Source organism: Cricetulus griseus, chromosome 3 (assembly GCF_003668045.3).
Source record: "Cricetulus griseus strain 17A/GY chromosome 3, alternate assembly CriGri-PICRH-1.0, whole genome shotgun sequence".
Lineage (NCBI taxonomy): Eukaryota > Metazoa > Chordata > Mammalia > Rodentia > Cricetidae > Cricetulus > Cricetulus griseus.
Genome location: NC_048596.1, coordinates 61,849,215 through 61,862,004, shown reverse-complemented (window position 1 = coordinate 61,862,004; position 12,790 = coordinate 61,849,215). Strand labels below are relative to the sequence as shown.

Genomic DNA, 12,790 nt, shown 5'->3' with positions numbered 1-12,790 from the left:
CTAGCTGCTCCCAGATGAGGGGCAGATGGAGCCACACATGGGCAGGGCTGTGGGCTCTGTCTCACTGTCTGCAGTGGAATCTGTCATATCTGGAGTCTCAGGGCATGGGAGAGGCTCGTTCATGAGTTCCTGGCTCCTCTTCAGCCTGAGGGTGGGATGGGGGAGGCAACACACAAGTGGATCTATGTAGCCCACCAAATGGCACAGCCCTCCCAGCATCCCCAGGACCCACTGACGTAGAATATATGGTTTTGCCTAGGACCCATGGGACTTGTCCTTCAGGGATGTGGTGTGGGATGCCAAGAAGGTCCCTTGTTGGAAGCCCTGTTCTGGCACATGCTGGGAACACAGGGAACGGGAAAGTGGACATGGATGCTGAGACCATCAGAGGTATGGGACGCTCAACCCTCTGCTGATGGCCACAGCACCATGAGGCTGGGAGCCACAGGCTTGTATCTCAGCTCATTCAGAAGCTGTTTCAGTAGGCAGTATTGGAACAGCTTTTCAAAGAGATGGCCAAGCCCATGATTCGTGTTGTCCTCTAACCACAGGATGGGGTCAGTGTCCTCAACCAAGCCCACATTGCTCTGTGCACCCTGCCCAGCCTAGTATAGAGCCACTGCCTCCCAGAAGACCTCCCTGATTCCCAGGAAGGAAGAGTGTTGACCCCTCTCAGGCCCCACTATATCAGGCTCTCTCCACTGAGGCATGTGTCAGCTGTCTGGGACCTGTCAGCCACCTGTGCCCTGTCTTTGCCCTTGGTTCTAGACACCAAGGGAAGATTTTCTGAGGGAGTGACCAAGGGTCCACCAGGAAGTGACTGGGTCTGCTCTGAGCCAAATGTGTCACCGAGATTCTAACTCCTGAATCTAAATTCACCTAGAAGATCCCCCAGGGAGCCCCTGCAGGGGCCTGAGAAAGAGGCCACTCAACTCTACCTTCCATATCCACTGCTTGTCCTTCCCAGAGAGTACTGGCCAGGCCTCACAGGCCACAAGGCTGCTGGGATATCTGTGCTGTGTTACCCCTGTTCCCCTCTGTGGTCCCTCACATAGATACACTCACTTTTCTCTGTTAAAAATCACAAAGTCTTGCTGGATGGCATCCAGGCAGTCTTGCAGGTAGTCATTCTCCTGTGGACAGAAAGACCATCTAGTGACTTGTGCCAGACGCTATGGGCAATCCCAAGTACTCCTGAGTTCTGGGAAGGAAACTCCTGGCTTCCAAGGAGCTCTGCTCTACAGAGGCCCATCTCCTACACCTGAGAACAGATTCACCAAGACCAGCTATGGGAGACATGACAGAGGAAAGACAGCTTCCTCAACTCTCCTGTACTCAGTGAACTTACAGTGGCCCCGGTCTGTGTCCCTTCCCAGAGAATCTGGTAGGGACTCTAAAGGCACATTACTCTCTCAGTAGCTGCCCCCACTTACCATTCTACATCACAACCTTATTTGTGTCTCCCAGCAGCACAGCCAGGCTCAAAGGTAATGAACTCGGGGGAACTATAGGGCACATCTATTGGGCACCAGTGAGAACAAGGACAACAGCCTGAGAGTGGGCTTTAGGGCCATAGATGGGCTGTAAGTCAGAACATGAGGTTAAAGAGTGGTGTCTGCAAGACACATTCTCCCCTGGCTTGGAATCAGTTTCCTGGTGTGAGCACCCAGGTTGGGTTTCAAAACACTACAGGACAGCTTTTGGAAACCTGGTTATAGGGCTCAAGGGAGGATCCTAGATCTTCTTGGAAGAGTGCTGAGCAGTCAAAACACATGCATGGGTAGGCTGAAGATGAAAAGTCAAAGGACCTACAAGATGGCCATGTTCTACCACAAGGTGGTAAGCAATGAGCTGGGGAGGGAGATACTGCTAGAACCCAGTCCCTTCTGTCCATGGTGGTGATGGCATATCCAAAAATCCGAAGACCCAGGGGCACCCTGATTCAGGAGGAGCCTGTGGTGATAGCTAGCAGAGCCTGGGGCTCTTGTTGGTCAGAGAGATCAGGGTTAGATAGGCAAAGGCTACCAGATGCTTGGGGGCATGCAATACAGTTATGTACTTGCTTTTCAGATCCAATATCAGTTCTAAAATCCTTTACCTGGAGGGGTTAGGTCCCCTGGGGGTGGCAGCTAGGTCACAGCAAATCATGCTGTGGGGACCAGGCACCTGCCTGCAGCTGTCTCCACAAAGGGAATGTCTAGTGCTTAGAAGTCTGCTGAGTTAGTCCTCAAGCCCTTCTCACAGGGCCCAAGGCCCAGAGACCCACCCTTTCTCTGGATGCTGAAGGCAAGACCCAGGTAAGGTTTATGGCATCTGTCATTGCTGGCTTTCCTACCAACTCGACTCTGGTAGCAGCTGCTATGACAAGGGAGGTGAGGAGGAAGCAGATGTAGGTTGAGAATAAAGTGTAAATTATGCAGATTAGTATATTTTAAGGACAGAGTGTGTAGCATAGTAACAGTAGTTAACAACACTGTATACTTGAGATTCTTAAAGGATAGATTGGGAAATTCAACCTTTCCCCCACATGCATACAATAATGATGTGGAGATGGTGAGCACATTACTTGGCTTTGCTTTGATGATTATTTACCATTTTTGCTTGTAATAGCATGGAGTTTGTAAATCTTAAGTGTCTCTAGCTAAATAAATAAATAAAACTCTTAAATAAAACTGTTTTAAAAATAGCTGTTGTAGAGGGCTTTGTCACAGGCCCATGAGAGATACAGCAGGTGATAACTAGTGTTCAACAGGCTGACCTACCAGATGAGTGATTCTCTGATTGGAGCCTCACCTGGCAGCAAAGCCATGGAGTTACTGGCTGTGGGAACCAGTTGCTCCTGTCTGTCATTCCTCTCATGAGTCACTTCATTTCTTCCCTAAGAAATTCATTTCTTCCCTAAGAATAGCTTTGGGTGTTTTCTCACTGCTTGTGTGTGTGTGTTTATCTCGTGAAAATACTCCATCTACGGGCACACATATCTGTGGATAGTCAGGAAGATGACTTTTCACTTGTATAATTTTGATACATAGAATATAGGCTGGGACATGCTTCATAGCTGGATCTCTTTGTCCTACAAGGACTATCAACACTTAAAGCCTGCCTTGTTCTTTTGCTCAGACTACTACACACAATTAGCTCACTTTCATCTCAGAGCAAATTCAAATTAGATTAAAGGTTTTTTGTAAATAGAACATAAGTTTAAAACTTTACAGCTTGCACAAGGTCAGAGTTGCAGATATCTGGCCTGGTTGTTGCACAGAGCACCCTAGGAAGGGCATGCTGGTTCTTTGCTTGCTAAGTCTGTTAACAATGAACCTGTGTCTCAAAGTTGTCACTGGGCACTGTGCCCCCCACATCAGATCACAGTCTTGCTCTTATGGCCTTGGGGCCTTATATTGCCATGGCAATGGCTCTATCCCTATCGCTTACCCTAGGAATGTGCTTTTGACCAATGAGCAACAACTCTTGTAATTTTTTTTATCACTTCAAAGCTCCTGAAGGAGAAGAGTTTTTAGAATAGAAGAAGAAGGAGCTAGGAAAAGTTAGAAGTAGGATAGGAGACTTAGAATAATGGCAGAAGAATAAAGAAACTGATTCGGAGAAGCACATGTGGAGAATTCATTTGCCTTTAGAATTTCTAAGTCCCTCGCTTGCCAAAGCATCCTCTCTGAACCCTAAGGGGCATTGAGGCTTCACCTCAAAGGCTCCCATTAGGGCTTGGGCTTAGTGTATAAAACATTGCAATGCCAGAAGGCAGAGGCAGGTGATCTCTGTGAATTTGAGGCCAGCCTGATCTACAGAGATCTACAGTTCCAAGACATCCAGCATGAGGACAAGGATTCTGATTCCTGTCGCCCACATAAAAAGATAGGTAGGCATGTTAGCCTACCTATAACCCCAGTGCTCTGGAGGCAGGGGATTGCCAAGGCAGGCTGACTATCTGCACCAGTGAGCTCTGGGCTCATCAAGAGCTCAAGTTAAGGGAGCGACAAAGAGACAGGACATCAAATTCTGTCCCTCCCTATATAACGTGCCCACATACCTGGCTGGACACGTGTGTGCTGCCCCAGAGCACACACATTAAAAGGCAGATGCTGTAATAAATACCCCTAGACCAATTGTACCCCACCCCTAGACCAACCAGCCTATACAATCACTGAGAAGCTTGGCACCCAGGCTGAAGTGAGCAAAAAGAGCCACAGTCAGAGACGTTTATCTTCACCTCTGTCTTTGCATTATGGTGTCTCATAAACTTCCCATTCTGCACAAGTCATTCTGCAAGAACAAAGATCCCCTGGAAACAGCCTTCGAGAGTCAAGGATGAGTGGCTATATCTCACATCTCTTCCTACTGGGAAAATGGCACAGACCCTGGCCTGTTTCTTAACCTGTAGGAGGCAGCTGGTTTTCTTCATTCCTGTAGAATGAACCCACAGAACCCATCTTGATGCCATGTCAAGGGTAGGAACAACACTTGTGCACCTGATCACATGCTGTTTGATCTTTTCTTGTGGCTTTGTTCCCCAGTTGGGGGTCTCCTCTTTTTGTATCTACAGCAGGTACAGACCAGGAAGTACTTGGCTGAAGGCTTGAAGGAACTCTGAAGATCTTCAGATCTCTGTAGCTCTCTCCTTTGCAGGAGATACCACACACCCAACCTCCTGCCCCACCACTGTGGCCACCCTCTGGGTCTCCATTCCAACAGAGGATCTGACTTTAATCACCAAGAAGAGACTCCTAGATGGGCCTAACTGCATCCCTCAGAGTACTCTCTGATGGAAGCAGACAGACACAAAATTCTAGTCTGAGAAGTAAACGCAGTTTTAGGCTCAGGCCCCTCCAAGATGAAGGTCTGAATGAATCATGGTCTTAGACAGGATTCATCCAACAAAACGCTGAGGTTATCAGAGGTGTGTTGTAATGGGAAGGAGCCAAATCTGAGGTAGTGGTGTAAAAAACAAATATCAGCCATGGCCTGGCCATTTGAGCAGCACCATAGCAGGGGTGGTGGTCTGTTCACTAACCTCCACATTGACATATTCTTAGGAAAACAAGTGCCCAGTGGCCTGAGGAGCCCCTGAAAAGACATCTAATAAAAGGGACTCCATGAGCCTCTTTCCTACAGACTATTCCTCTTGAGTATTCCAAGTGCTGTCCTCAGAAGGGCTCCTATGGTGTCCTCCTATGCTGGTTCTACTGGGCCTCCATGCTGAGCATCCACATTCAGCTCTTCTCCAGTGGCCTACGGTGGACTGTTGGAGCCTTTGCCAATATGGAGCCACCAAAACCTAGATTAGGTACAGGAACGTGAAAGTGTGGCTCCTTCAGAGCTGGTCATGTCTGCACCATAGTCTGCGCCCTTGCTGGCTCAGGCTGAGGTGTGGAGCCTTAGTGACTGCTCCCAGGCATGCTTCCTTAGTGGCTTGTATGTATGTATGTGTATATGTATGTATGTATATACATATGTGCACATGAATCCTCAGGTTGGGCAGACATCAGCAAAACTGAATAAATACTCAGACTCAGCACTAGACTCCAAATGTCACCCATGCTGACAAAGAGCCTGGGAAATGGAGACCAGGTCCAACCCCTAACCCTGTTGCAAACAGCTGTGTTGAGGAGCTCGGGTACTGTTCCTAAACAGTTCAGAATTCACTAGAAATGCAGCAGCAGACCTAGACCAGCACAATAATCTTGAACAAAAATAACAAAGTGGGAAGAGTCACAATTTCTGGTTTCAGCACTGACTTCCAAGTGACAGTAATGGAGACAGCAGGTGCTGGATGAGGACGGATCAATGGGGCAGAAATTAATCCATAAATAAACCCTGCTATTTATGGTCAGATTGATTTTTGAAAATGGTGCCAAGAAGTTGGGAGAAGAATAGGCTTCTCAACATATTTCTGCAACCATCTGATATCCACATACAAAAGAATAAAGGTGGACCCTCCCCCGACACCAAACATAAAAATCCGCTCCAAGTGGATCACAGACATAAATATGAGGCCTGGAGCTATCAAACACACAAGCAAAATCCTCACGACTACAGGCTCAGTGACTCTCCCCCACACAACAATATACAAGCAGTGAGCTCCCAGCAGCCAGGCATCAAAGACTCCAGCTGCAGATGACACACCCACAGAGAAAAGGCAGTCTGGCAAGAGAAGCAAGCACATGACAGTCTCCATCTGACAAGCATTTGCACCAATGTGTAGAGAAATAACTCTTAAAAGGAAACAAAAACCATAAAGATTTCTGCATGGGGTCTGCTCTGTAAACAGCTTCCATGTTGCTGATCCCATTCTTTCAATCAGGAAAAAAAAAAAAAAAAAAACGATGCTTTGGAGATCAGTGGCTTTTCTTGGACCTGTCAGAGCTGAAGACAGAGGGTCACAGTGTCCCCAAATCTACAGAAGACAATAGAGTCTCAGATGAAAGGGGTTTCCCTGGAGCTGCAGGATCACTTCCTGGAGGACCCTAAGGCTGTATTCCCAGGATACCAAGGTACCTTTATGGACTTTATTCTAGGAAGCCAACAAGTATTAATGGAGAATCCAGAAAGGTTCCCCACTTAGGTCTAGAAGAGGGAAGAACCGCCAGGTGAAACACACCCAGAGCCTCCCCCGTAGAAGTGGAAATTGGCGTCCAAGGGAAACCTCACTGTACTGGGGAGGAGAATTTTCTAAGAGCAAACTCTGCTAGCCTTGGTACTTCAGTGGAAGGAAGGGAAAGAGCTGAGGAATGTTGGTGAGGGCACACAGTTAATACAGACTACAGACTCTCCCCACCTGAGTTCTGCACTGAGCAAACAGTGACGCACAGCACATGGTGAGCAGTGTGGACAGGAAGGGGCTTCTTCCTGTGAGAACGTTCTCCCACTTGGATGAAATGATGTTATTTGAAGGCAAACTTTAATTGGCTACAGGCATATTGCAGATTCTACTACAACTACTGGAAATACTTTTACGTTGATTTTTGTGCATGCATGAACAAATACATATGTCCTAGTGTGTGCATGAAGGTCAAAGGACAACCTTCAAAAATCAGTTCTCTCCATCCACCATGTGGATTTCAGGAATCAAACTCAGGTCATCGGGCTTGGCAGCAAGCACCTCTACCCACCGAGCTGTCTCACCAGCCCTCCTAAAACTACTATTGGAAGACGTGTCATTGGTGAGCTGAGCAGGAGATGGAGGAAAATCATGTAAAATGCTTGGTGAAAATCAGAGGAGGCAAAGCTGGATAGGAAAGAACGCGAATGGTGTGTAGACTGGCCACAAACACAGTCAAAATGAATCTATGTCAATGTGAGTGGTCTAAACACATCGGCCAAGGACAGATATGGGCACAGGGGACTTTGAAAGATAATCCAGCTTTAAAAGGACAGAAAGGGGCAGTTCTCCAATAAGCTATGTGATAGGCACAAAAGATGTTCGTTAATCAGTGCAAGGCAAATAAAAAGCAGCCGTGACATCTGGGAGTGCCGCTCAGTTAGTAGAGCATCTAGCATGCATGGGACATTATGGGGTATAGCAGAGCATGCCCCTAATCCCAGCACTTGAGTGGTAGAGGCAGAAAATTAGAAATTCAAGGTCATTCTTGACTATAAAGTGGGTTCAAGACCAGCCTGGGATACAAGAGACCCTGTCTTAAAAAAAAAAAAAAAGGCATGCAAACAAAATACAGCTACAAAAAAAAAAAAAAAAACACACACACAAAAACACCCTTCACTGCTTCATACTCAATATTGTAGTTACAACTGAAGATGCAATCTGAACATTAAGAACTGTTGAGGACATGAAGCATTGGAGTCCTCATATGTGGCCAGTGGGGGTATAAAGTGGTACACCATGGTGGGTTCCTAAAAACTAGGGCAGAGAGGTGGCACATAAGCCAAATGTCACACTGAGGTACCTCCTAAGAAAAAACGAGAGCACACCCCACAAGGATCTACACACAAATTCACAGCAGTGTTACAATGGTTCAAAAGCGGAAGTGACCCAAAGTCCAGTCAGGTGACAAATGGCAGAGGGAAATGTGACATATTCACGAATAAAATACAAAACAGAGAGGGGGTGTTTTTCACAATCAGAAGAAGGGAGGTGCTGGCCTTTGGGACAGCATGGATGAGTCTTGAAAGCATCATGTCAAGTGCAAGCAGTGTGCAGGACCACACACTACGATTCCATCTAGGTGAAATGTCAGAGTAAGGACATCTACAGGGACAGAGGCAGCTGCAGGAAAAGGTTGGAGAACAGCAGCTGATAAGAAGGAGCAATGAGAAAGCTCTCAGCTTAGATTGTAGTGGTACGTGTGCTGGAAGCCAGCTATGTCACACTTCGTGTGTGTGTGTGTGTGTGTGTGTTGTGCGCTGTGATTGTAAGAAAATAAAGGTATCCATTAAAGTGCCTCAGTCTCAAATTTCCATAAGAATGTTGGATGTTTTCCCAGTGTTAGCCAACTTGCAGAACACTTCCCACCCTCCAACTAAAGCTCCCACCAACTGCTGCAGGACAGTGCTGTCCTCTAGGTGCAGGTGTCTACCCATTCATAGCCTCTGGAAGTCAGCATGGCAGTTAGAGTCTGGATTCTCACACTAGGTACCCTCTCCCACACAGAGCCAGTTTCAATTCCCCAAAACCCTGGTTCTAAATTCCCCTAGCAAGAACCTCTGCCATACCAACTCTTGACACCTGTCTCAGGAGCTGTCAGGCTGAAATGCAGTACACAGACACCAGGGGTGTTATGGGAAGTCTAAGGAGAGTGAGGACAACCCCAGTCCTGCATCCCACACCTACTCAGGAGCAACACAAGGCCCATCAGATCTGGGGGGATATACTCGAGAGAGAGAGAGGCCCAAGTAGAGGACAAACACTGACCATTGATCATACCACTCTGATATCAACACATAATGGGTGCACTCACCAATTGTATCCTGGTATTAGGAACTAAAGTGTGACTCCCCCCCCAAAAAAAGTTCAGGATATAAACCCTAGAACCTGTGAACGTGACTTTATGTGGGATGCTCAAGATTGACAGGCACCCCCAAAGCCAGAGAGGCAGGGAAGGAGCCTTCTTGGAGACTTGGGAGAGCAGAGCTTAGACAACATTTTGATTTTGGACACTAGTACCCCTGAGCACTGATGTACCAGGACACAAGTCACCTGAACACTAATGCCCCTGGGCATAGCATCAGGGACTTTTCATGCTCAGTTTGTGCCATTGCTAACAGCAGGTGCCACTGTCCAGAAGGAGCAAGCAGCTGAGGGCAGCTATATGGAGAGGCCGAGTATGACCAGGGAAGCTGGTGAAGGTAGAGGGAAAGTCCTAGGCCTCCTTGGGACTTTAGGAGAACTATTTCTGGGCTATAGAGCACATGCTCTCCCCAAGGCCATGCAGAGTGTTCTGAAGGAACCTTATACACCACACATAGGGGTGAGGAAGAGCTGCGGCCTGAGCCTCGCACTCACCGACTGCGAGCTGTCTCTGCTGCTGTCCCTCGACTTGTTCTTAGCCAACCTCTTTTTCTTCTTGTGCAGAGGCCTCGATTCCAGAATCATCTCCTCCAACTCAAAGGTGGGGTCACAGTGCAGGCGGCCTTTCTGTGTAGAGGCACAGGATACTGAGCCCAGACTGTGGATGCCACCCCACCCCAACCTCCTGGAACTGCCTGTCCGAGCACACAGTCTTCTTACATTGGGCACAAAGCCTGGCTCCACCTTCTTTTCACTCAGGTCATCCCAGAGCACATGGGCCAGCGATGGGGCTGTCTGCATGTCTTGGAGACTGGAGAACCGGTGTTCGGGGTTCACAGTGAGGAGCTGTAAGAAGGCCCCCCTCTCAGACGAGTCCCACAGAAGAATGGCCACCTGCCCCAGGTTAGAGCAACCCTTGAAGGTGTCCACAGGTCTGCAGTCTAGAACTTCAGGTTCACAAGTGACACGTGAGGAAAGGTGGCATCAAGCAATATGGCCCGAGGGACTCTGTGATCCCAGTGCCCTGATGCCCAAGGACAACAGAGGACCTGCAGGGACGTCCTGCCAAGATTTACCAGCAGGTGGCAGTGGTAGTCTGGATAATGTTCTCTCATGCCTGCATGTGGGCCCAACTAACTACATCAAAGCCACATAGTCACCACGTATTACCACATGTTACCACGTAGAACCTCCAGGCTCCAGAGACCTAGGCATCCATGTTGGGTCAGGACATCAGGTCACCAGGACCAGATGCCTCCTGTTCAGGTCTTGTATATAATAACCCTTTCTTCACACCTGTCCTGGCCATGGGCTCTGCTATCTGGATCCACCCCTTAGGGTACTGCAATCAGCATATTTAGAAAAAAGCTCTTCATGCTATAAACAACAACCCCTAGTCCAGTCCCAGGACACATAGTGTCCCTGTGTCCCTGATAGCTACTATCCTCATCCTCCTCCCAGCAGCCATAGACAGAACTTGCCTGTGAGAGGGATGAGGGGGACTGGCTTTTTTCTTTGCTTGCTCCCTGGGAGTGATGTCCCAGGCCCTGTGCATCTTTCAGGGTGGGAGCAGGGACAGAGGACAACTTGAGCACAGTTTAGTCATATGCCAGCCTGGTACCCTCTCTCTCCTACATGTGTAATCCAGGAGGCCTGATGCCTGAATTCTTTGCCTGGGTCTGAGTATCTTGTAAAGTGAGTGATAGCCAGGTCCTGACACGTGGGTTTCTGACAGGATTATAGACAGGGGTATATCACTATTTAACTCACCATGAGGGCCCAATCAGGCTGCCTATGAGAAGCACACAGACAGCCTGCTGCTGGAACTAGAAACTCACTTCTCTGAGCCAGGCAGGGTTTCAGAGTGATTGTTCAGGAAAGGTTATGGCTGTGCTAGTGAAGGGGTCTGTGCCCATGGAAAGATGGAGTACCTCCCTGAGATCCTGAAAAGGTGAGTGCCAAAGGGCTAGGACTCAGGGGTGGGGGTGAGGAGGATGGAGGCTCACCTTTCGAAGCAGGGCTACCATCTCCTTGGACCAGGTGGGCACATACTGGACACTCACGGTGCTGAACAGCTGAACGAGGGACTCCACAGCATTGCTTGAGTGGATATCGTAGGGCCTCTGTGGGCAGGAACGTACTGCACCAGGTGCCTCTCCCCACCACTGCACCCAGGCACAAGTGCAAACACCCTGGGAGCCCACCTGCAGTCTAATCCCAGGTACAGGTCCAGCTCTGAAAACAGCAGCTACCTGATTCAGAGCCCAGGGGGTAGAGCTTGCACCAGGACTGAAACTCATCTGCACTCCCTACCACCACCAAGACTGAAGGCCTAGATGGGTCATTCCCAAAGGACAGGAGGTGCTGTGTTCATCAGGACTGGGGTTCTGAGGAATGGTGGGGGTACGCCAAGGGAGGACACAGAGGGCAATATGAGGCCTAAGCAGATCAGTGTCTCTGCCCCTAGAGAAAAAAGTAAAACCCCTCCTAGGAACCTGCCGGACACACGCCCTGTCCACCATTGACCACCCAAGGAGGCTCGCTTACTCAGCATCTATCACACTTTGCTAAAAGCCTGAGTCCTCTAAGGTTTGGGAGTACCACCCTCCCTCTCTGGCTCTCAGCCAGGCTGGGGCAAGGAAGTGGCAAGCTTAAGGTTACAAGGCTCCATACCCATCCTCGTAGCAGCTCATAAGCCATCACCCCCACCGACCACCAGTCCACCTCGAAGGAGTAGCCAGTCCCACCATTGACGAAAGAGTGGAAGATCTCTGGAGCTTTCCAACAAAGAGAAGAAAGAGATGAGCTGTGGGGCTAGAGGGCCTGGCAACCCAGCAACTCACAGCCAGGCCTGGAAAGAAGGCTGCACCAGGTCTAAAAGAAAACCCTACCCAACCATGATTCTGCACTTTTCCACTTACAGGGAGGAGCACCCTTCCGGAACAGTCCACAGTACTTAAAACATTGGGCATAGCTAGACCCTTTGGTTCAAGCCCTGGTTCTCTGCTCTAGTGAGTGTGCAGGGATGAAGGGGCCATCTCATTTTTTCATCCCATGACTCTCAGATACACACACAGAATTTTCTGCATGTATCAGATTGATCATATAAAAAACCTTTCCTGTCAATCCTCTTGTGACTTTATATCTGACTGTGGAGTAAGGATGGAGGAGGAGGCATTGCCCTGTATGGCCAGGTGTCATCTGAGGCCTTAGGCTTACCCATGTATGGTTTGGTCCCAGCTAAAGCTGTCGCCCTCTCCCCATCCTTTATGATGGTGGCAATGTTGAAGTCGGTCAGGTGTGCATGTCCTGTGGAGAGAGGCAGACATCGTTTTCCAGGTTCTAAGCATGGTGCCATGTTCCCCTCAGTGTCCCAGAGCTCCAGTTACTCACCTTGCTCATCCAGGAGAATGTTGTCAGGCTTGACATCTCTAGGAGGGCAGAGGTGACAAGAAAAGGAGCTTGAGCCTATGCCATTCCCGCTCTGACACCTCTGACGATCAGGGGCTCTCCAGACACCCCACCAGGCAGAGGCCTGGAAGGCATGACTTGGTATTTAGGATGAGTCCTAACATAGGACCTGGTGTGAGGCATGGTAGACACCCTCCACACTATTTAGAGGGCACCAAAGTAGCAATCTTCTGAGTCTTGGTGGCCAGAGAGCACCTACAACTGGATGGCCCCAAGAACTACAGAACACCCTCAGGGACAGGTTCCCATGATGCCCTCACCAGAGCCCTGGAACTGTGTGGAAGTGAACTCATGTACATTTCAGTCACAACTTGGTTTCGGTTTTCTCCCCTTGACTTCCAT

General features: G+C 48.8%; 1 protein-coding gene across 3 annotated transcripts in view; it reads right to left on the bottom strand.

Annotated features, from left to right (window-relative positions):
• The window catches only part of Stk32c (serine/threonine kinase 32C), an 81,272-nt gene continuing 68,482 nt past the window's right edge, over window positions 1–12,790 (bottom strand). Inside the window, exons 5-12 of one of the 3 annotated variants that reach the window (XM_027409074.2) lie at window positions 12,371–12,408; window positions 12,197–12,286; window positions 11,651–11,754; window positions 10,984–11,100; window positions 9,698–9,823; window positions 9,473–9,604; window positions 1,066–1,133; window positions 1–145 (exon numbers count right to left, since the gene is read on the bottom strand). In XM_027409074.2, the coding sequence (XP_027264875.1) occupies window positions 1–145; window positions 1,066–1,133; window positions 9,473–9,604; window positions 9,698–9,823; window positions 10,984–11,100; window positions 11,651–11,754; window positions 12,197–12,286; window positions 12,371–12,408 (820 nt within the window). Of the gene's footprint in view, window positions 146–1,061; window positions 1,134–9,472; window positions 9,605–9,697; window positions 9,824–10,983; window positions 11,101–11,650; window positions 11,755–12,196; window positions 12,287–12,370; window positions 12,409–12,790 lie in introns of those variants that run through there. The other 2 variants (XM_035441280.1, XM_035441281.1) reach the window with 2 other exon arrangements.